Raw genomic sequence first — 23,999 nt, 5'->3', positions numbered from 1 at the left:
CAGGTCTCTGGCATGAGGGTGCAGGAGGGTGGGAGAAAGACCATCACTGAGTTTGAGCTGAAAGCCACCGATGCGGACACAGAGGTAACACACTGGCTACATACGTTTTCTGCAAATCTTTCACAGCTTTAATTACAGTATATGCGTGACATTATGACAAGAATCGGTGTCACCTTCTGTGGCAGGAACTACAACAGAGATGCTTTGAGCACTTCAGAAGGTCTTAAAATAAAACAAAACAAAACTTTTCAAATGTTTAACTGAGGTCAAAATATAGCATTCAAGGGCTGATTTCTTCAGCATGCACGCTCATACTTCTCCTTTAATTAAGGCTAAACTAAAGCAAATGTTGCTCTCCATCCTCTGCTGCATATATTGTAGAGTTAATAATATGTATGAAGTACTTTAAATGAGCTTATTTGCCTTCTTCCTTCTTTAAGCATCTGATTCTCTTTATGAGCTGCACAATACAAACAGATCATATCTTTGAAGCTTGGTATGATTTGTGAACTAATTGGCATCATGTTTGGAATCATCCCAAAGCACCAGTTACCAGTTTAGAAAAGAGCTGGACCTCTGAATGTTTATTTTGAGATCATTACCTAAGCTGGCTAAACTAAGCAGCCGGTTTAAAGGATAATCCAACACTGTTAATCCCATAAATCTGTATTGTTCTGTATTCTCAGTAAAAACTTGAAGATTTATTTTCTACTGCCTTATTGTAGAATTTTACAGAATAACACCCAAAAGTGATGTTAAGGTTCGCCACTATAGATATTTTGAAGCTGATTCCTGAATTTGAGTTCTCACTATTTTGCTGGTTTGTTGGTTGTGGAGAACAAACACTGCTTCTTTATGTAGCTTCATCCTAGGGAGACATTGCAGGCGATATCACTGCGCCGTCCTTCCTTTCCCTGCATTTTCCCTCCTATTACACCACCTTCCTCCAGGCGGAGTCCATCGTCTTCAGCGTCATCCAGGCTCCTCGACACGGCACCATCGAGCGCACCATCAACAGCCAACAGTACCGGCAGATCAGCTACAACCACGACGGCTCCAACTCACTCAAATACCGCTTCACCTTCACCGTGACCGACAACACCAACCTGCTCTTGGTGGAGGACAACGGAAAAGACGCCTGTGTGTGTGTGTGTGTGTGTGTGTGTGTGTGTGTGTGTGTGTGTAAAATGGCACCTGCTGTACAGTTTTATTACAGTGGGATGATTGAAATGGCAGAGTGAGGCCATGTCTGCGAGAGTGTGCGTGCTCTTTTGTGAATTTGTGGGTGTATTCATGTGCTTCTGTCTTTGTGAGGACATGTTTGGAAGGACAAGATATTTCTGTAGCATGGAAGGAGCAGCTTTATGTTTGCAGCTCACCACAGGTTGAGCAAAAGAGTGGGTGAAGTTTTGCCTTTTCTCATCCTCCTGTAAGCTTTGATGTTTTTTGTTTTTCCTGCTTCAAATATTCATAGAAAAATTAGGATAATTTTCCTTTTTGTGTCATAGTGAATACTCATAAACCATATACTACATGTTCATTTTAAAACACATCAATTGGCTGATGGTGTATGATATTAAAAGAAAATGAAGGCTACTTTTTGATAAGGTATGCAGCAAATGCTTATCTTATCAGGTTAGTGTGGGATCACCGCAGTCATAGTTGGGATACACTGTGTACAACTGCAATTAGTGCTAATTTATGTTTCCAAATCAAACCCTTATGACTCCTTAAAATGAAGCCATGGCTTTCTGACTCCTTTCAAGTTCAATCTTTTTTCTATTCTGAGAGTTTCATTTGAAGGACTTTTTAATACCTGAGGATCAGCTATGCCTCAGAGCTGTTGGGACTCACAAATTGGAAACCGCTGCTCCTGGGATTTCCTTCTAAACTCCCTCAGTGGATGACATAAACCACAAAGACTTCTCTATCAGTGTATAGAGAGCCACCCGTTTCCTTCACTGCATCCAGTTTAGTGTTGCATCGTTGCCGTCTTCTGTTCATCCTGCATCCTTCATGCTGCTGCAGATAAAACTCTGTGCCTGTTGGAAGGTAGAGGAGGGGAAAACAAAACACTCCTTTACATTTTGCCTTCACAGTGAGAACGAGGGCCAAAAGCTTGACCCCACATTCTTCACCCTGATCATTTCTCCTGAATGACTCCATGTATCTGCTGTATTTTCTGTTGCACATGTTTACTCGGCTAATTTTCAGTTTAAATCAGCAGTTCTCTCATTATGAGCCTGCTTATGTTCACCTCAAGGTTGCAGATGAGGATCAGTGTCCGCCTGCTGTTGTAAAATGTTGGTCCTCCAGGCTGCAGAGAGCAAGTGTAAACAGCCACTTTGATGTGTCACATGCTTAATTTGAAGCTTGTAAACATCATTTTCTTAATGATAATACATTTCCAATAACTGAAACCTTAGCCTGAGTGCGAGAGATGGAGTCAATATGAATAAATAAAACAGATGAGATTACTAGTTCAAACTGTAAACATCATCCCGACTGTGAGCATTTGCTCCCATATTCTGCCAAATGCTTGTACTCAATCTAAAAATATGTTTGAGATATTACTATTCTGGATATTAATGCATAATTTAGTACTGTCTTCATCTCTGTGGTGTTTGAGCTTCCTGAAGGTCATTTGGCCAATTTTGAAGCAGTGGGGCTCTCATCTAAGTGTTCCCTTTTCTACAACCTTCTGTGGAAGGTGTAAATGAGCAGAAACCCAGAGCCAATAATAACTTTCATATTTGATATTTTCCAAGAAATTCATTATTCGCAAAAGAATTTTACTATTAAGATTCAGTCTTTTTTGGGTGTCTCCCTCCTCACAGTAAAATTGTGTGCAAGCATAAAAATCAGCACTAATTGTCTTTAAAGACCATCATGTGAATTAGGTTCTCCTGCTGATTTAAAAACCTGCTGCAGTGCTTTGTAACATTTTTGGCATATTTAAAACATTATTTTTAACCCATTTTGAACCTGTGTGGTTATTTTTGACTGATTCCTATCAGACCTGATCTGGAAACCATGGACAACTTCAAGTTCCTGGTCTAAGACAGTAAACCAAATGTGGTCAGTGACAATGTCTTCCACATCCAGTGGTCCCTCATCAGCTTTGAGCACAAAAGGTCTGCACCATTTCCAAAAAAATATACATATTTTATAATGATTACCCATTGCCAGTGTAGGGACTAACGCGTTATTAAGTAACGTGTTACAGTAACTGCGTTTTGATGAAATTTTGATGACCGAGACGAAGACAACAGATGTCAAGGACAGGGAGGAACAGGTGTTTAAATGCACCAAGGAGACAGTCATAGAGAACTCGGGACACTGGAGACATTTAAGGATGCAGGGACTGAAAGAGACAGGGAAGAAGTCTCATCGTGACGTGTAAAGTTTATCTTGCTTGGCTGGGCAGCTCTCTGGGTGCTCAGCACCCCCAAAGCTCTGATCCTAGAATTGCCCCAGTTCTCAGGTCATCTTATTATGGTAACAGACTCTGTGAATGGTTATTTAACAAAGTTAAAATAATAATAATAAAAAACACACACACACACACACTCTGGCTGAACTCTTACCTGTGTATTTCAGTGGCATAAATTGCAAGCCAGCATTTTAATTCTGATATCACCAAGCAGTTCACAAAAAGTGAAGTTAACTGCTTAACACCGGCTGCTGGTTTAGAAATCAGCAGCAGGTACACACATTAACTGGAAATAGTAAGATAAGATAAGATAAAACTTTATTAATCCCTCGGGTGGGTTCCTCTGGGAAATTCGGTTTCCAAAAGCACAGCACCGACAGAAGTTACAAAGAGCGTGAGCAGAATATTATATATACACACACACACACATATAAATACAGAGACATATATAAATAAAATATACAAAGGGGATAAATAGAATAAATAGGAATAAAAAATAAAAATAAAAATACAAGTGAATTGCACATTTAAAGTATTGAGGTCTATTGCACCGTTGACTATTAACAAAAGTATTGCACAACAGGTATTGCACAGTGAAGTGAAGAGGCACTACAGCTACAGCTAGTGACAGAGGCAGTGTGCCTAGTATAGTATGAAGTAGGGGGTTGATGGATGTGAGAGAACCCACAGAAACACGGGGATAACATGCAAACGCAGATGGTGGAATCGAACTCAGGACCTTCTTGCTGTGAGGCGACAGTGCAGTGCGTGCCATATCAGGGTGATGAGAATATCATAGCGGCTTTACTGTTACATAAAGGTTCTGTGACACTAATCTGCTCCAGAGCAGGTTAGGGACATAGCTCAAATTACCATGGTGATTTACCCCAGTAAGAAGCGAACAAACTTTGTTGTACAGAAAATCCAGGGTTTCTGAATTTGAGAGGTTCTCTGGTCTGCAGATGCTTACATCTTTTGGAACATTAAAATCTTTAAAGATACCAGTTGACTTTGAAAAAAAAAATCCAAAACTATCTTTAAGACTGTCCTCTCCTGGGTTCCTGTGTACAGTGAGTGTATACTATAAGGAAAGATGCAAAGCAATACATGCTTGCTCTTTGTGGTAAAATCCAGGAATATCATGTTTTTCTATACCACCAAATCGTAATAACTGTTGCATCATTGTAAGGTAAAGACCCTACAGTAAGACAAAACCCCACATCGCTCCAAGTGTCCCCGTAAGGACACGTTGTCATGTTGCAGTATTACTGTCTGCTGTATCACTACGGTTTCTGTTACTCTATTTGATACCAGAAAAAATGCATTAAAAAAAGGATCAAGGTGTTTGTCATTTCATACATTATTCTTTATTTAACACATGTACAGTATAAACAGTGCCAATATACACACACGGCAGATGGGTTCAATCAGACTCTCAGGTGGTCTCGATTCCCACATTTCCCACACCAAATATTATTCCTCACTAAAAACCAGTCAAATAGAGTACAAAACAGGAACTCCAGCAGCTTACAGTCATTAACTGTGGGCCAACGCCAGAGACTTCTGCAGCTCCTCCAGGTGATTGGAAGCTTGTGTGATCATCATACGGATTGCATCCTGAACTGACCAGACAGACACATTTAGTCCAAGAGGGGAAAAACTCCTATGCTGCTCACTGTTCATTTTCTTTTACCTATACCTAACTTCTGATCTGATGACACAATGACTTTTAGTGGACCTGGTAAAACAAAAGTGAAAAAACAACAACTGTGTACCTCATGTGTGACATTTTTGTTCCTATGGAATTCCTCTCTGGCCCAGTCTCTCAAGAACTTCCTATCTGCCTCATCTGGCACCCGTCGTATGGTCCTCAGCATGTTTCTGTAGATCCCCAACACATTCTGCCTGTGTAAAAACTTAGACAAACATATGCTATTAGGGCACACAGTTTAATATATGCAGTTGTGCTAGGACCAAATCTGGTTTAATGCTTTTAGTGCCACTGTTAATAACGTTTGAAACTTATTTAAAAACATCCAGTATTGCTGTGATAATATGTACAGATTCCTTAGAGACTCTTCTAACCTAAGTATGAAACAACATACTTAAAAACAACATCCCTGCACCAAGTAACCACAAAATTTTTAAATTGTTGTTCTGCGACACATAGAAAGAAGAGGACATTTGTAATTTTCTATTGAGTAAATATTTTCATTTCTACATTGTTTTTACAGAACTCCTAAATACTATTTTAACTAAGAAGACTATATAATCTCAACATTTGGTATAATTTAGATAGATGACTTTGTGCTCTTATTTTATTGGTCAGCTCTTTCTCACAAAAATATCTTACCATCTACTCGTTTCATTTGTTTTGACAATGTCTGTATTCCCTAATGGCCTGTCCAGTGTCTGATATTTGTGACATTTTGTGGAATTTAACCTTACACACGTTTGTGTGTGTTTATTCCAAAGTTCGATAACTTTTTCTTCAAGAAGGAAAAACTAAACACTAAGAACGGGTTATTTTTGTACGACTCTTCAGAAAAGGCCACTGATGCCACAGTATGCTATCCCAGCAAAGATTTGGACCTTTAATGACTCGTTTTTTCACGATGTCTTGCAGCGGCTGAAAAACAGTTTCAAAATAAAAGGTGAAAAGGTTTCTAAACAGAAGGCAAAAATGTCGACTTTCGTTTTTGCCGGGGTACCCTGAACACTTTGGGCCAAAACATGACGCCGGTGTTGTGCTTTTTCACCATGTTTGCTAGGTGACGTGCGTACATTGGGACTAGCTAGTAGTAGGGTACAGAGAACTAATAACGCTAGCCTGTTAGCTACTCAACTTTTTTAGATTTTACACCTACCACTGCTGTAGATATTTTATATCATATATATATATATTTACCTGCTTTAAAGAAAGCGCAGCAGACGGCAACCGTGAAACGGTCATATTTACTCGTCACTTTCACAGGCGGATGTTGAGATGACGCTAATAGCGCTTCACTGTTTCTCGCCCCCTGGTGGAGCGGAGGACATAACAAGAATGTACCGACAGAAAGTGCTAAGTTTTATTTTTGTGGCATTTGATGGCAAGAGAGAGAGAAAAAACGGAAAAATATGTAGAAATATATAATAATTACACATACTACTAGTCATCAATTTCATGTTCTTCCAAAAGCACGTTCCAGTTTGTTTTTTTTAAACTGAATAATGGTTGAACGGGTCCATCCACAGTTTTAATAAATAGAAATACAAAATGTCATCAGATTATCGCCCCCTTCTGTGTCGATACGCTTCCTGGCAACATATTACTTTACTATCATTATACATAATTTGTGTGCTTTATATTTTAAGATTAATTTTAAGATTAACTGTTTAATACATTAACTGTTCTTGAATTTAAGATTTCAAGATTTTTGACTACAAAAATAGTTTTAGTGTGTGGTCTGTAAATCATGCTTAATTATTTCAATTGTTCTTTTCTGAAGTTTACATAAAGTTTACATAAAGGTTGAAGTATGTATTTCCCCAGACTTCTAAACAGTACTTAAGGAAGGCAAAAAGTAATGCAAAAGATGGTGTGCATTACTCAGTGCAGAGATGCTCTTGACAGTTTTGCTTGTACCATTTTTGTGAGGTTTCCCAGAAATGTGCCACAACTTGTTCTACTTGTTCCATCAGCTTGTTTGTACTCTCTGCTCATATTGCCTTCATATTAAATAATTTTTGCTTTTAAAAGAACTTATTTTAATATTGCACTCAACAACAAACAAAGCTCCCTAAAAGAAAAATGTAACTTCAAGGGCCAAATTGCATTGTACTTCTTCACGTCAATATAGTAGGGGTGACGTGGGCCGTGATAGCAATCTTAACCTCCTAAGACCCGAACTCTTCCACAGCATGTATTTTTAATTGCTCTTTGATATTTGGGCATATTGGGACCCGATGAATGTAAAAACAAAGAATTAGCAGATTTATTTTTTTTTTACCTTATTTTTGTTTCTAAGAAAAATAAGAGCCACATATGAGGATATTCGTTTAAAATTTTGATAGAAATGTAGCAGTGTAATGTCCTCGTAAGTGGATATCAGGCCCTTGTAGAGCAAAATTGAGTATTTTGGTCTAAATAACCCAAAATGTGATGTCCACAATTGTGGACGCCAGGTCCTAGGAGGTTAGAACATATTTGGGGATTTTTCTTTTTTGAAGAAAAAGTCAACAGTCTTCCATCATCTTTGATTTGTGGAATTCTCCAATAGCTCAGGATTCTTCGACTGCTGAATCTCTGTTAAAACGAGGTTCAAGGTTTGGGTGGTTCTCTTCTCTGTGGCTTTTAAAACAAGTGAGTCACAGACAGTGGGATCTTGTTCATCTCATGATTTAATAGACAGATGCAATTAACTCGTTAAACATGTCTACATGTATGTCCACATTAAAGAACACACATTTCAGTACACATCATGAACATGTTTCCACAGACAGTCAGCTGTGTCACACTACAAAGGGAAGATGAACACAGCTGAAGTGTTTCTAAAGCACAAAGATGGGTTCTCCCACAGGCCTTTATAAAAAGCGGACTCTGCAGCTGCTGTGCTTCACAGTACACGACTGAAACAAACTAGTAAAAATCCTGATCTGTCACCTGCTACTTGAGGTGTGACATGAGATGCAGTGCTGTTCTTTCCAAGGCACATGTTTGAGTTCCTTCAGTATCAGCTACGGCATGCTACTGTTCAGTTTAGCCTTGAAAAAGGCTTCTATTATACAAAGCTCAGTCCTGCTGTTGTGCTCAGGGTGAAGATAATTTTTTGATCTTCATAACACTGACTAAACATTCAAACAAATGTAAAACAGGGCTATCATACAGGGGCAGAGGTATTTATTGATGCTTAACTACGGTATTTCACGCACATGGAAATCACATTTTTGTTTCTGTTATTTAATTTCAGACGTGCAAGTTAAAGCAATCCTTTTACATTACAAAAGACACCAAATTCCCCTGATGCAGACAAAACAGCAACACTTGCTATCCAACTCGACTAGAACCTACAGTAATAATAAGAAAATAAAGGCACATTTACAGCTCAGTCTCTGATCTCTGACAGGCTAGCAGCAGACTGGCATTTTTCGGTGGCTGCTGCCCATTTCCCTCTTTCCTGTAAAAAGATGGCTCCTCATCAGCCTACTGCTCAGCCACAGTGACAAGTTCAAACCACTGCCTGAGTGCGTCGCTAAGCGTTGCTGGCAAGGCGTTGATGTCTCGCAGGATCACGTAGAAGGGAAAGGGAAACTCATCCATGTAGGAGTGGATCTCTGGCAGCTCTCCTGGCCCTTTGAAGATGGGCACCTTGATGTCTAGAATGGAATCCTGCAGCACAGTATCGAGGTTTAGTTACGATTTGAGACTTAAACTTTGGAAAATACCCAACAATCACATTCTGGTCTCGTACCCGGGAGTTCGGATTGTCCAGCACCATGAAGATGATGAAGATACCAGCGCTGCGTGCTGCACGCACAGCGGCCATTACCCGCTCCTTTCCCTCCAGGAAGAGCCCCCGACCATCAGACACAATCACAAGCAGCTGGGCTGTCTCTATGGAGGGATATCACAGATCAGTTTAAGACTGGACATCTGGTGAGTATGGATGAGCCACAGGCTCCTCTTTAGTTCATGACTATGACAAATTCCACCTCTTTGTTTAAAGAGAACAAACAGCATCTGTCTATCAGACTTTCTTCTTCATTGACAGAAATTCCACCTGAGACTCATTCAGAGAAGCTGAACTATCCTTATGTAGAAGTTACAGTTTTCTCTGGGTAAAACTGGTTAATATAATATAATGATCAAAATTTCAGCTTTAAAAGGGGGGAAAAGGGTAATTGTTGATCACGTGTAATCAGAGGCTCCACATGAAAACCTCAAGAATGTTTATTTAAAAAAATGCTGCTCATGTAGGACTACAGTGAGTATTTTATGACAGCTGCACACTCATGGCCTCCACAGAGGCCACAGTCCTGCACGTAATAGTCCTTTAAGCCCACAACAGAGCATCTCAATACAGAACTAAGTGGCTAAACGACTTCCTATTGCACTTCTAATTAGTTGAATCTCAGAGAACCTAAATGTGAACTGGATCACATCTACTCGGCAGGACAGTAGAACGTTTGTTTTCAAGCGCTCGTACACAGTAACGGCAGCTGGCTGTTAGGTGCATTAGGCATCGATATTGATAATCAACACTTACCCAAGTGAAATGTTTGGCTAGTCATGGGTGAAAAAAATTAACAAAACTATAAAACATTTAACACATTTGGTTGTATACATACTTGTACAATATAAACACTTCACGTGTCACATTCATGTGACAATCCCATGACTGTTAGGGTTCATTATATATTCTAATCTGCATACTGCCTGTAACCTTTTTGTTTTCTCAGGTGTTTGATCTAGTGTGAGGTCCAATAAGCTGAGCAGAGTGAGGAGTCACCTGAGTTCATAGATCCTGGAATCTGCTGCCGTGCTGCCAGAAACATTTTAACCGAGGTCTCCAAAAACTGTAAATGACAGACAGAGAGAATGAATGCAGCAACACAGCAACATGTTCACCACATGTCATCATGTTTAAGCAGAAGCTACAGTATGAGCACATTCAGAGCTGCGCTCAGGGCCGTGCCAATGATCACGCACACATTATAATAGCTCACTGAAGGCAAGTCGCTGACTTTGTACCAGTCAACAGTAATGTAATGCAAACATAATATTTATATGCCTGTAAATAAATATTACATTTCTATAATCCAGCTGTATATGACTGTAATTCAGAGCCATGTTACTTTGTGATTCTTGTTCTAGATCAGCACCACGCCCATGGAAGAGCTGCTGCTTTGAGATCATGTCGCTCCGAATGAAATCGTTAGCCTTTGCTAAAGAAGTTTCCTCTGACATTTACACCAAAAGGCAGGCAAGCAGAAAAAAAAAAACCCAAATACTTCTACTCACGCTAACATACAGAGAATTTTCCACAGTACAAATCAGTTCTGTCCTATCTATTTTATATTCTTGCTCTTAAAGAAACCAGCCTTTCTTGTTTCCTTTTCTGAGTTTGCCTCATAAACCGCTGGACTGGACTGACATTTAGATTTGAGTGCTTTAGAGGCACAAGGGCAGACTGACTATTTAGGCTACAAGACTTCACAACCATTTCCAATTTAGAATAACAAAATAACCTAACATGCATGTCTTTGGACTTGGGAGAAAACACACTTTTCCTGGTGACCCTGAACCTTTCCTCAGTTATGCTGCTGGGGTCTTCTTCTCTCTCCATGTGTTTATACAGCACTTTGCATTTATTCATTCGTTATTATTCATCTCTGGCTCTCCTCCACAGCGTGTCGGTCACAGCAGACGTCTCTCTGAGCCTGGTTGTACCAGAGATTTCTTCCTGTTAAAAGGAGCTTTTCCTTTCCCACTTTTGTCAAGTGCTTGCTCATGTTATTAATCTCCGGCTCTCTTCCACAGCATGTCTTTCATCCTGTCTTCCTTCTCTCACCCCAACCTGTCTCGGCAGATGGCCGCCCCTCCCTGAGCCTGGTTCTGCTGGAGGTTTCTTCCCGTTAAAAGGGAGTTTTTCCTTCCCACTGTTGCCAAAGTGCTCATAGAGGGTCACATGATTGTTGGGTTTTTTTCTGTATTTATGATTGTAGGGTCTACCTTACAATATAACGTGACTTGAGGCGACTGTTGTTGTGATTTGGTGTTATATAAATAAAACAATTTAACTGAACTCTGTACCATTCTATTTATTGTTAGATGAACTGGCTCTCTGTAGCTTTGTTATCATATTGCATTACTGTGTCTTACTTTCCTCATATAAGCATTGAAAATATTTTTAAAGTATAATTATTTGTTCTTTGTGTGATGATTCAGATAGCTGGAGGAGGATTCCCACCTGTGCTATTCTGGTCTTCTTCTGCTGGAACTGACAGAGCCTGAGAATCCGAGCCCCAGACTCGTCATTAAACTGATGCTGGAAGGGATGCAGCAGCTGCACCTGCTCCCCAAAGCTGCATACAAGAGCAAAAGTTCATTTATTTTAATGATGACATCACAACTGTACAGTACATGAAGCCATATTCACGCTGGTTTGTTTCTTTGGTTTTAGATCATATCACACAGCTATTAAAATCAAATCACAACATACAGAAAGATGAAGCTCTTACCTACAGACAGACACCTGGCCTACCTCCAGCAGAGTGAGGGCATTGATAATCACTGCCAGGGATTCAAATGCCAGCTGTGCATGGACGCAGACACACAAGCACACATGCAATTTTTAATTAATGCAAACTTTAGATAAGATATGGGAAGCAAAAGTTGGGCATTATAGGGAAATGACACATGAAAAACCATCAGTCAATAATAAGCACTAAATACACCGTTACTATTACTGATCGTTTCTTGCATTTATCACCAGCCATCTGATTGTAACTGGAGCCTCGAACCTGTTTAGAGTGGTTGTCCACCATGCTGGAGGAGTCGTCCACAGCCAGGCAGATCTGGTATTCTCTCTTGCTGGGCTTCGTCCGCCTTAGCCAGATCTTGTCTTTGCGAAACTGACTGGCGATATAAGGGATCACCTTCCTCATGTTCAGACGCTTTCCTGTTCGGTAATCACCCCTGAGGACAAGCACATATAAAGACACAAAGATACAGTTGATGCACACACACACACACAGCATCAGCTCACATTAACAGTGGGCCAGTTTCACCACAGCAGAGAGAATCAAGATTTCCTGTGTGCTTTACTGACTTTAGTTTGGCGGCCTGTGTGGGCTCCAAGATGAGACGGAGCTGCTCGCACAGCTGCTGAGAGAGAGCCGAGGTCAGAGTTTGGTACTGATGCCACATGGAAGCCGCTACAGTCTCCTGAAACACAGTGGCAGTTGCAGTTAATCACAGGAAAGAACCACACGTTTTCCCTCTATGCCATCACTCTGAGACACATTTAACTATTCCACCGTCTCCTGAGTGAAGCTTTGTGTTTTAGAAAATACATCAAATATATTTCCAACTTTCACATGAGCCGATAATCCTCGTTATGTTCACAAGGACAGCATTTGCTGACATATTTGAATCTGCAGCGTGTTTGTGTCAGCATTCTTCAACAAATGCCACAAAAACGTATAAAAGACAAAACTTCTCGAGTCTCTTCTTCAGTTAACTGAAGAATAGCAGTGCAAATCACACTTTCCTACGTGACAGCCACAGTTGAACATGTTTGGTTGAGTCTCCCGGGTCACCCTCACCTCCTCCTGAGTCCCTGGGGCCAGTTTGTGCCAGGCCTCCAGCTGCAGCTCCATCTCCCTCCTTGTTTCTTCTGGGTCTCTCTTCTGTGCTTTCTCCTGGCACATAAGCACACACACAGACATACAGAGTTATCCTTCACGTGTGTAACATTAAACTGATATGAACTGATGTGGAACTGAAGGCTTTGTGACTTTTTTAAATGTAATTAACTCTTTATGGCGGTCAGTGTACGAAAATCACAAGTGTAATGTGGCCTACACTTATTTACATCACTGTAAATCATCTCTTTGTCCACATTACTCAGTTATATGTAACAATAATCAATAATTAACAGTAATTTCAAATATGTTCACTTCTACAACACTTGACAGCAACTCCTTAGACAGAGCGTACTGTCTACCTGCGCAGAGTCCAGAAGCAGCTCAGGAACAACATGAATTGTAGAGTCTGTGCTTCTGCTTGCTCGCTCTTCTTCTTCGGCTTGTTGTTTTTCCTTCCACCTCTCGTCCTCCTGCTCCTCTCCCTGCCTCTGCACCTCCATCTCTCCAGGGTCTGCACCTGCACAACAGCAACACTAGTCAAGAGATGCTTCACATCTGAGAAGTTTAAAAATTGTTGAAATGAAAAAAACGAGCAGGAGAAGAAGAGAATTTGACACCTGTCTGGGAAGCCTTTGAGGAGTCCAGCTGTTCAGGCTTCAGCTCCTGGACCTCAGCCGCTTGGAGATCAACCTCCTGGTCCTCTGTCTCCATGGACAAATCCTCTTCTTTGTCATCTTCATCCTGGCCCCGAGGCCCTGCTGTGCTCTCCTGCTCTGTACTGGCCACATCTAGGTGCAGTCACACCAACAAACAACAGTTGTGTAATTGCTTTGAAAAGCTTAGTTTAAACTCCAGCCAAACCATCACAGACTCAGCTTCCAGGTGATCACCTACCATATGTCTGAGTGTCGTAGTTTGGGTCTCCGTGCTTAATGTGCTCGTACAGGTCTGACACCTGCTGGGTGTCGCTCTGCCTGTTGTTCTCGAGGCTCTCTTTGCTTCTTTCGACTGTGCGTAGGCGCTTGTTGACAGGCTTGTTGTAGTCGCCTATAGAGCGCTCGCTATCTGCTTGACCAGGTTTCCTCTTCAAGCTCTGGAAAGGAAGAAAACAGTAATTAAGAGGAATAAAGGGACACCGAACAGAAGCGGTGAGGCAGAGAATTTTGCCACACCTGAGTCTGACTCTGAGTTTGTCTGTGTGAAGCCATTGTTGCTGTCAGCTTTGACTGGTGGCCCTCAGACTGGCTGGCGTCAGCTGCTCCACTGCCATGCTCCTGTAAAACCATAATAGCATAAATATAGATACAAAAATCATGGCAGACATATTTTATACATGTGTACAAAAACCAAACCCAGCTAAAGTTTGGTGTGGAGGGCTTCACCGCTCTGTGAAAGTAACCAAGCAATTTTTGTGGATGCCATCATCTATTGTAAATCGCTGTACAAAACAGTGACACTTTTTCATCTATACGCCTTCAGGACAATTTCTGAAACCATTAGCAGTTAATAATGTTTTCCACAAGTGCAAGTAAAACTCTACATCTAGGATCTATATTCTATATCTAGAAAGAGAAATTTGGATCTCTTCAGTGCAGCCATGGAGAGGGAGAAGCTTTCAAAATGCCCTTACCCACAACCCCACCAGGTGCCAGGAGCGGGCTTTGCAGCAACAGCAGCTGCTGTGAGGTCAGGCAGTGTGTGTGAGCCCAAAATACAGACAAGACAAGGACCAGGACCACAGTCTGCCAGGCAAGTTGAGGTAGAAAACCCAAGGCCTTTGCAGTGACTATTGCAAAGAACGAGCCGTCACATCCCAGGGAAGGAAAAAAGAAGTGTTCAACCTAGCACGCCTCCAGTATTCCCTGTCAGCTCTCTCTCCTACCTCATGGTTCAGAGGCTCCTGAGGTTGCCAGATCATCAGGCCTCTCTCAGTCCCCCTCTCCTCTAGACCAGAGAGACGAGACTCTCCAAGTACTATCAAGAATCCCCAGACACTGCATTGTGTTTTGGGGTAACAAAAGAAAAACTTGTGCTCCACACAGAACGTATTATAAAATACAATACGTCAGCATTTGTGTGGCTCTCAAGCTGCACTGTGGCACACAAGAAGGCCCTTCAAGGGTGGACAACTTGTTTGTGTAACAGCTTCTCTGTCACACAAACAACCAATCAGAAAGAGGGGAGTCTCACCAGTGCTTTCACTCCTCCCACTTTCTCATTCAGAAAGAAAGACAGATCGTCACACTCTGTCCTATTCTGTACTCTTTGTGTATTGAAGGAAAAAAGTACACATTCAGAACTGTCACACACAAAGCGCTCTGTCATTTAACTCACAATTCACATAGGCTATTGTAATCGACCTTTCAGAATCAGAATTCCACCTAGCCATTTATCCTCCACACGGCAAATGTATCGGGTTTACCAGAGCGTAGCATACGAGTTTCCAACTATCTGTTCAGCGAATGTTTGTGAATGGTCTTTACGACGCTGCTAATGAACAGCAGCATCAGGATATTCAGTCACATACGCGACCATCAAATATCAGAATCAGAATACTTTATTAATCCCGAAGGAAATTAGGCTTACAGCAGGCAGCACGCTAATGGCGCATGCGCACTTACAAAGGAATATGCTCCCGATCATGGGAGACTCCGCTGTGAATCACTTCATAATCAATCAGAGTCACTTCGAGCCCACACAATGTACAGAGTATCTGGAGTACAGTATAGATTTGAATGTTACCTCTTTGGCCTCGTCTCTCTCCGAGGCTTCTCCTGCCAGCTCCACAGCGGTGTCGCTCTGAATGTTGTCCTCTCCTGTCTGACCGTCGGTGTCGTGCCATTTCCTCTCAGCGCACTCGGGCAGCTCCTCATCTTCACCGCCACCTTCCTCCTCCTCCTATATACACGCATTAAATAAAAAGTCACATCAGTCAATACCGTTGCTCACGCCATGCATTGGTGTACTTATTTTTGAACATGCACACCTTTGGTTCATGCCCTTTTTCATTTGATGAAGTCTTAGTGTCCTCGTCTCTTCCCGACTCCCGCTCCCTTTCCTCGTCCTTCTCTTCTTCATCTTTATCAGCCGAATCATCCTTTTCTGCTTCCTCTCCTCCCTCCTTCTCCTCTGCAGTTTCAGGCTCCCCGTTGTTTTCTTCTCCATTTTGGTCCTTGTCCAGCTCCTCTGCTCCTTGCTCGTTTTCTCCTCCATCTTTCTCACCATCCTCCTCCTCATCCTGATCTGCTTCCATCCCTCTGTCATCGATGTTAAATGGAGTTTCCTCTGAAAAAGGAAAAAAATTGAATCATTCATTTTCAGCAATTTGTGGCTTTTATATCTGTGAAAAGCTCTTTACAAATACACTTACTACACTTACTTGCTAACAATGACCCAGTCTAAAGCCAGACCACATAAGACATCACTGATAATAATGAATGAGTGTTTCTCGACTGTGTTAGTAAAGCTATAATTTAAGCAGCAAGTTTCACCTTCACCCTCATCTCCATCATCATTATCATCTCCATCCTTGTCACCCTGGTCCAGATCGAGTTCCTCAGGCAGATCCATGGCCTCGGGCTCAGGTCTCTTGTCTTGTTGACCGTGGTAGGGGTCTACTTCATTTTCATCAAACTCTCTCTGGGACAAATAACAAAACACAGAGCATGACACACTTGTCCATCCATGCAAATCCTGTTCTTCGCTCACACCGACATTTGCAGTTCAAAGCTCTAACGACTGTTTGTTAACTATTACGATTTTACTTTTGACACGTATTAAAATGGAAATGATGGGAGTTAGGTGAGAAGAAAAACCTCATCTCCTTGTTCATTGATCATGTCTTTCTCCTCTTCGTCCATCTGTTGGTCTTTATCCTGGTTCTTGTGATCTTTTTTGGGGTCTGCTGCATCCAGGTTGTCATCTTTGGCAACCAACTCAGACTCACCCTGAAAAAAAATAAATAAATCACCATTCATGATGTTACACAGAGAAAACTTTAGTTAAATCTTTCTGGTGGCTGCTTTATATAAATGAAGGTTTAAGGTTGGATGCAAACTGCTCTGTCATATGTACTTTTTAAATTGTGTTAATGTTGTGGAGATACCTGATCCATGCCCTGACCAGACTCCTCCTCTTTGTCACTTCCTTGCTCCTCCTCCTCATCATCATCATCTCCCCACATTTTTTCATCCAGTGTATCTGTCTGGCCTTCACCCAGGTCACCCATTTTTTTGTCCAGTTCTTCGTCGTCCTCTTTATCTGATTCCTCGCCGTCACCTTCAAATCGAGCAAAGAAATGCAGAGAAAAAATTCAATCATGGTTACCAATTATCTCATATAGAACCAGCTTGTGCTATCCAGCTTAACTGACCTGGTTCTTTCTCATCAGCGTCGCACATCTGGCCATCAAAGTCCTCTGACATCTCAACGGCATTGTCTTCTGACTTAATATCCTCTTTCTCGTGCTGTTCAGTCTTTTCTTCCCCGTCCTTGAAGGTGTCCTCCAGCTGAAGGAAGCAAAGGGCAGGAAGGCTTGAGTCAAAGTAAACAGTCATACAGCTCACACTGCTTAGATGCCAGTATTTTCATCACCTGATCTTCATTCTCGATCTTGTCGCTGACATCTTTCGTGCCCTTTCCCTCTCCTATACCACCACCTTCATAATCGTGAAACTGTTCTGCTCCTTCTCCATCTCCAGCCATAAGCTCCTGAGGCAGGCAGAAACCCTGAAGGGGACACCACATCAACTGCTTAGTTAAAATTACACTGATGGCATTATTATTTCTTAAATAGGACCATGCGAGTACCTTCTGAGCGAGTTCAGTGAAGATGCTGGCCAGTACAGACAGAAGTTTGCCTGTGCTTCTATGTGCTCCCAGTGACACAGCCAGGTAGTAGCATACAAGGTCAGAGTAAATTCCTAGTAGAGGCTCCAGACGAACCAGCATCCTGCACGCCCTGTTTACCTCCTAAAAGTCAGCAGAAACATGTTAAGGTGAAGAGATTCTGAAAATAAAAATGCCCTTTCATTGCACCTAAACAGATTTGAGTGCACTCAAACTTCCATTCACAGGTTAATATTTAATTTATTTAACCTATAATGAATTTATACTTTGAAAGCACATCTCTGAACAGTTCCAGATGTTCTTGGTACCTGGAAGTGTGGCGGCTGAGAGGAGTCCCTTTGTGTCTTCAGGTGGCACAGAAGCCTCTCCAGCCCAGCACTAACATCTCCCACACGCAGAGCCTCCACCTCAGCCTCCAGTTCCTCCTCCAGCAGGCGAGTCAGGTGACCAGGCTTTAGCAGGTCCTCCAGAGGCTCCTCCTTGTCCTCTTTGGCACCCTCTGAGATAATACATAAACGGAAGAGGTAACCATCATTGCATTATGAACACTGTATATACACTTGAACTGGCTGGACACAGCCAGTGTCCATTGTAAGACCTACTAAGGATTTTATTCTCAGGATAAATTAAAAACAGTTAGAATAAAAAACTAAATCCGCTTCTTCCTCTGCCCCATCCACCACTGCTCTCTCCTCCCTCATCTCCACCTCACTCTCTTGAACACAAGTCGGGGCTCTAACATTGAAAAATGTGCATAAACATGTTTATATTATTCCAGCAAGTTTTTAAATACATTTAAAAACAAATATAAACAAATTTGAATTCATTCTCACATTGCTCGACTATTATATCACACGAGGCCAAGATTAATGACATCTACAGTAAGTATCCAGTTAGGCACCCCATTACTTTTAGGGTCAAGCATTAGACTAATATAATGCTTTCTGACTCAACATTTTAACAGGTCCTAGGTTACCACTGCTGGTTTGAATGCAACCTTCTGACCTCTCTTGGTGTCTCCATGCTGCTCCCTTTGTTGTACTCTCTCCCGTTTCTTCACGAGTGTCTGGACAGAACACAACAATGTGTTGATGTTTGCTTCAAGCTCAGCAGAGAACTCCGTACAGAAGGTTTGTTGGTGATCTGTAAGGGAAATAAAATAAAACATGAACTGCTGACCTATCTGAAACACTGTTAGTTATTCGTACGGCTGCTCAGTGCTTTGACCTGTGTCATCGTGTCCCAGGGAGAGCACATGAATCCTCCACGTGGTGAATTCTGTGACGGTGGCCTCCACCTGTCCTCTCACATACTGGAGACTCTGGATTACAGCTGGTTGGTTGTCTGGAGTGCCGATACACACATCTGAGGTGAAGACCTGCTCCACAATGGGCATCTGAGCCCCTATAGCTCCCAGACGGTTGAAGGCCGAACAGCATTCGGTAAAGTAGTTCCTGTGGGAAACAGCAAAGCTGTTGCAATTGTTTTGTATTTCTTGCTGTAATGTTAGACTTGAAAAACGCCAGACAATAACGTCTTACCATGTATGAAGAACACCATCAGAGATTGACTGTGCTGCACAGTCCAGCTCCACCTTCAGGCTCTGCGTCTCCTCCAGCATTGTAGTGACACGCTGATGTAGTTGGCACCATGCAGCGTCACCCCTCCTCATCAAGCAGCCAGGGGGTTGTCGCTGCGCTGCCAGTGGGGATGGACACCTCAGGGTGTGCTGCTTGCAGCTGCTCACCTCCTCCTTCTGAAGGTCTTCGGGGCAGCAGTGCAGCAACCAGGCCAGCTGCTGCAAAAGGGTATTACACTGGGCTGCGAGCGCTTGGCCCCTCTTCACCCAGTCCTGGAGAGACGCTTGGGGTGGGAGGGTGCAGCCTGGCTCCTCACTCTGGCTTTGTAGGTGGGCCTTGACGCCCTGGACATTGTCAGTTAGCCTCCTGGGTGAAGTGATAACAATTAGGTTAGATGCTGCAAAGTTTCAATTGCAACATCTTATTTTTTTTAGTTTGATATAAAACGTAAATCTAAAAAGAAACAGTAATGATGTTCTGACTGAATAGGCTGTGATGCACCTGTGCCACAGCAGCCTTTACTTCTAAAAGCAAACCTACACTTTGACATGTTATACTAGCGTACTGACCTGAGATGGACCCACTGTTCAGTGAGTTTGGCCAGCCGTCGCCTCTGTTTGAGGAGCAGCTTGAAGAGGTGAGAGGAGAAACCTCTGCATCGCTCTACATTCCCCAGACCCAGCTCCTACAGCGAACATTGACACACATGCATCACAATGAAGATAACACATGCTGAACTTTAAGTTCCTCATTGTGATGCTTGATTTTCATCTAGTTCATAGGTACAAGTGTAAGTTGTGCATGTCGCACCTTGGCAGCGTGCTGCAAAGCAGTCTGCAGGGCAGTGTTCCTGGCCCAAGACTGATAGAAGTACTTCTGACAGCCATCCCATGCTGTCAGCAACTCAGCAAACAACCTACAATAGGAAAAAAGAGAAAACAGTGTCTCACTGAAAAACCAGAGCATGTCCACACAATTACAGGCGACGCTGTAGTTGTCCTTTGAAGCTCTTTTAATCTCTTCATTGTGCAGTATGTCACTGGCCATCTGTTCTGTAAAGCAATAGCTAGCTACACGTGTTGCTTGTTTGATAGAATCCATCCACACACTTCACAATTACATCTGTTCTTGAGTGTTGGAGTGTAATTCGTTTAATGTTGAGGTAACTACTGAAATATTAAAATTAACATTAATATTGTGGCTTACTCAATGTGGCTTACTTCTGTGTTTGTTTTAATAACTTCAAAATAAAAGCACTGTTGCACGACAGAAAGACAGAACCCTCATGCACGCATGAGGCACTGATTCAGAACAAGGCCTCTGTGAATAAGTTCTAATTACATGCTCTCTGCATTCTCCTGAGTCTTGACAGCTGAGAGAGCGGTCGTCATCTCCAGCGGCTGCATGTACAGAGCCTTCTCTGCCTTTGCTGTCCTGTTCCATATTAGGCCTTTGCGGTACGACAGACCTTAAAAGCCAATCATACAGAAAAAAAATTAATTCTATTTAAAAAAAAAGTATATAAGTTAATTGAAAATGTAAGTCAGTGTGGGGAACCGACCTATTTCTGTGAGCATCTTGAACAGGTCAGACAATGCCCTCTGTTTCTGCTGTAGGATGTGCTTTATCTCAGCTTTCTGCTTGTCTTTATCTGCTGATGTGTTTATTGTGAGGCTCTGCAGGTCCCGCAAGTTGCTGATGATCTCACCTGAAAGAAAAAAATTGTATAAAGATTTTTTTTTTACATTTACAGTATATATAAATAAAAGTTCACACAGTGCATTTAGCTGGATTTGAGCAGACAGTATGTCTGAACACCTCAGCATTTGTTTGGCTTCTTCTGTCACATCATCAATAAACACTAGTGTAACAGTCACTGGCAGCCATGCCCGTCCAAGCCATCACACTGGCTCTGCCGTGTTTTACAGATGATGTGGTGTGCTTTGGATCATCAGCCGCTCCATGCCTTCTCCATACATTTTTCTTGCCATCATTCTAGTGGAGGTTAATCTTGGTTTCATCTGTCCAATCAATGTTTTTTAGACGTGTTTTTAAATTTTTTTTTTAGAAGAGTTCAGTCTAGCCTTTCTGTTCTAATGGTGGTGCGTGCGGTGCAGAAGCCTGACCTTCCATGATGGTTCCTGACTGCTCCTCCTCTTCTGCTGCCTCAAGTATCTTTTATCCTCACTAATTTCATGCTAATTTTTTTCCCCACTTTGTCATTGTGAGGTATTGTGTACAGAATTTTTGAGATCAATAATGAATTTAATCCATTTTGGAATAAGTGTGTAACAAAACAAAAATATGGAACATGTGAAGCACTCAGGCATTTACAAGAATATTCAGGTGTTTGTAAACACAATGTCATATTTTTTCCAGAAAACAACATCCTAAGATCCCGAGGTCAATGTGGTGGCTGTAACTCAGAACGCAGAGCTAATGTACTATAATTGGAAGGTTGGGGGTTTCCAGACAAGGGAAGGACAATGAAATGAAGACACTATTAGAGTATAAAAGTGCCTACAAAAAACCCCAAAACAAAACAAACAATAATAAAAACAAACAAACAAAAAAAACAAAAACAAGAAGGGAATCGTATAAGTTGCTTGGAAGAAATAACATGTAAGCACGGCTCATCTCTGCAAAGTTGCCAAACAATGTTTGGTGAAAACTAAACGTATCCGAGCCATGCAAGATAACAGTGACTCCAAGCACAGCACCAATCTACAGAATAATGATTGAAGGTTGGTGGTAGTTGGTTTAGTTAAAATCCAGACTTCAATCCTTAAGACAGCTGTGCATGAATAAACCCACCAACTTTAATGAACTACGCCAAAATTCCTCCACAACATTTTGAGAGAATAGTAGTCCTACTGAAAACGGCTACTCATCAAGGTTCTTGCTGCTTAAGGTGTTTCCACAATTTATTCAATCGTTAGATGTACTTTTTCATAGGACTGCATGACTGCAGTTGTAGCCTGCAGTAGTAGGCTTCAGTAATCTATACTCCAATGTCAGGACAGTCACAGGACAGTGTCGAGTCCAACAACATAACTGAATTATTTCAACTGTGATTTTAACTGTCCAGCAGTAGCTTTCTCACCAGTGAAGCAGTCCAAGTCTTCAGCCAGCTCAGGGACAGGGTTTTTCTTCAGCAGCTGGATGCACATCTTCTTCATCTTCCTGGACAGTACAGGCAGAGATATTTGTAGAGAAGAAGCTTTGAACTCTTCTTCTTCTTCTCCATCAGTCTAAAATATAAAAACATAGTTCAGTGATTAAAAAAATGTTGAAAGAGAAAATTAAAGACACTGTGTGTTCTGTGAGATCTGTACCTGTAGAATCCTGCTCTTTAAAGGCAGGGTGCTCTTCAGCAACTGGTGAACTCGGTGGATGGGCATTTCCTGCGGGTTAGCGTCCACACTGTCCAAGCTCGCGCCGCTTCCCTGCTCCACCAGAGCAGGAATACTCGGACCATTCAAAGCCTCTTCAAACTGCTTGATAAACTTGAAGAGTGTGCTGAAAATCACAAGGTGATTACCATTAAAGCAGTCATTTATATATTGTTACACTTGGCTGAGGCTCAACTATCTTGACTTGCTACAGGTCAAGATCATTGTGGTCAACTAAAACTAAAAGTAAAATCTGGTGCAACAAACATTTTAGTCAACCAAATAAAAAAGACCCCACTAACATTTGCACTTTAAAAAATGTGTTTAGTTTTATTAATCTAGATAACGCTGCTTAACAGCCAGATGAGGTGAGTCTTGTTCATACTGATTTAGGATGTCCACACGAATCAATTCACATCGTTGTGTCTACTGGAATACTGAACCTTCCAACTTCTTGGAAGCCATTATTTAAACAGTAAAAATGAAACTGAAACTAGACACCTGAACCTGGAAGCTAACTGTAAAACAAATGCCGGCCACATACCGATGGGTCTTCTCCACTGACTGTTTGATGGACCAAAAATTGACATCATTCCATTTGCAGATCTTGACAAAGTCCTAAGAATACAAATTCATATGTAAGACAATGACAGAAAACTTTGCAGTGAAGTTCAGAGATTCAGAGGTAAGTTTGAATAAGTGTTAAGAGTTTGATCAGATTTATAAGGATATACCTTGAGGTCCTTTTCAATGGTCTGCCTGTGTTGAGTAATTTTGGTTTGAATGCCTTGAGAAAACTGATTGTAGTATTTGTACAGGTTCCAGAGAAGACTGGACAAAGGTTCTGTAAAAGCAAGCAGTTCTGTGTCACAATAAACTCAAGCACATGTTAAATGACACCTAAGATAAAAACAAACGCCACAGTGATGTGAAATGTGTGATTTCAAAATTTCAGCAAAAGGCCGTTTCAGTGCTGGTCCAGTAAGCAGGTCTGAATGTGTAGTGTACAGGAAACAGCAATGATGGCTGACCTTGCCCGGACTGCGGGGGGACCAGCAGGAGGTGGCAGTGGAATGTGAGCAACATGTTCAGACGAGTGTGGAACTCCCCCAGGGTGGAGCCCTCCAGAAAGGCCTGAAGGGTGGAGGACACTGAAGACAGGGAAAGGTGTTCTACCCCTTCAGCTGGGGAGGAAGACAATAATAAATATCTCTTGGTATCCTTAAGTTTGAAGTTAAATGCACCAGTATTTTCTGCAGTTTGCATCTCACAGAAATACAGACAGAGAAGCAGAGACAGACACTCGCTTCCCTTCAGCTGATAAAATTTACACCTTTAATCTGATATTCACGCCCCCTCCCCAGAAGATTTATTTTATTTTATTAATTTTTAATT

At 41.8% G+C, this 23,999-nt stretch overlaps 2 protein-coding genes across 2 annotated transcripts in view; both read right to left on the bottom strand.

Moving 5' to 3' along the window:
• Nucleotides 1-4,777: 4,777 nt before the first annotated feature.
• Nucleotides 4,778-6,435, bottom strand: lyrm2 (LYR motif containing 2). Its single transcript, XM_006796256.2, has 3 exons — nt 6,342-6,435; nt 5,209-5,349; nt 4,778-5,050 (listed from the first exon to the last, which is right to left on the bottom strand). Exons 1-3 carry the CDS (start codon nt 6,384-6,386, stop codon nt 4,970-4,972), a joined length of 267 nt encoding a protein of 88 aa, XP_006796319.2. The 5' UTR covers nt 6,387-6,435; the 3' UTR covers nt 4,778-4,969.
• Nucleotides 6,436-7,798: 1,363 nt separating this feature from the next.
• The window catches only part of mdn1 (midasin AAA ATPase 1), a 62,468-nt gene continuing 46,267 nt past the window's right edge, over nt 7,799-23,999 (bottom strand). The window contains exons 70-102 of the mRNA XM_087852653.1: nt 23,636-23,788; nt 23,339-23,448; nt 23,149-23,222; nt 22,548-22,731; nt 22,316-22,463; nt 20,774-20,920; nt 20,554-20,680; nt 20,023-20,128; nt 19,782-19,897; nt 19,174-19,578; nt 18,860-19,086; nt 18,638-18,775; nt 17,941-18,131; nt 17,594-17,755; nt 17,378-17,512; nt 17,157-17,292; nt 16,890-17,062; nt 16,600-16,731; nt 16,276-16,423; nt 15,771-16,069; nt 15,527-15,682; nt 13,957-14,058; nt 13,679-13,877; nt 13,402-13,572; nt 13,144-13,301; nt 12,743-12,838; nt 12,247-12,362; nt 11,939-12,113; nt 11,657-11,730; nt 11,386-11,500; nt 9,925-9,991; nt 8,887-9,029; nt 7,799-8,804 (exon numbers count right to left, since the gene is read on the bottom strand). Coding sequence (XP_087708779.1) covers nt 8,619-8,804; nt 8,887-9,029; nt 9,925-9,991; nt 11,386-11,500; nt 11,657-11,730; nt 11,939-12,113; nt 12,247-12,362; nt 12,743-12,838; nt 13,144-13,301; nt 13,402-13,572; nt 13,679-13,877; nt 13,957-14,058; nt 15,527-15,682; nt 15,771-16,069; nt 16,276-16,423; nt 16,600-16,731; nt 16,890-17,062; nt 17,157-17,292; nt 17,378-17,512; nt 17,594-17,755; nt 17,941-18,131; nt 18,638-18,775; nt 18,860-19,086; nt 19,174-19,578; nt 19,782-19,897; nt 20,023-20,128; nt 20,554-20,680; nt 20,774-20,920; nt 22,316-22,463; nt 22,548-22,731; nt 23,149-23,222; nt 23,339-23,448; nt 23,636-23,788 — 5,069 coding nt within the window. The 3' untranslated portion in view covers nt 7,799-8,618. The remainder of the gene's footprint in view (nt 8,805-8,886; nt 9,030-9,924; nt 9,992-11,385; nt 11,501-11,656; nt 11,731-11,938; nt 12,114-12,246; nt 12,363-12,742; nt 12,839-13,143; nt 13,302-13,401; nt 13,573-13,678; nt 13,878-13,956; nt 14,059-15,526; nt 15,683-15,770; nt 16,070-16,275; nt 16,424-16,599; nt 16,732-16,889; nt 17,063-17,156; nt 17,293-17,377; nt 17,513-17,593; nt 17,756-17,940; nt 18,132-18,637; nt 18,776-18,859; nt 19,087-19,173; nt 19,579-19,781; nt 19,898-20,022; nt 20,129-20,553; nt 20,681-20,773; nt 20,921-22,315; nt 22,464-22,547; nt 22,732-23,148; nt 23,223-23,338; nt 23,449-23,635; nt 23,789-23,999) is intronic.

This window comes from Neolamprologus brichardi, chromosome 15 (assembly GCF_056152115.1).
Source record: "Neolamprologus brichardi isolate AB-2024 chromosome 15, ASM5615211v1, whole genome shotgun sequence".
Classification (NCBI taxonomy): domain Eukaryota; kingdom Metazoa; phylum Chordata; class Actinopteri; order Cichliformes; family Cichlidae; genus Neolamprologus; species Neolamprologus brichardi.
The sequence above is the reverse complement of the archived record's forward strand: the minus strand, read 5'-3'. Positions and strand labels throughout refer to the sequence as shown.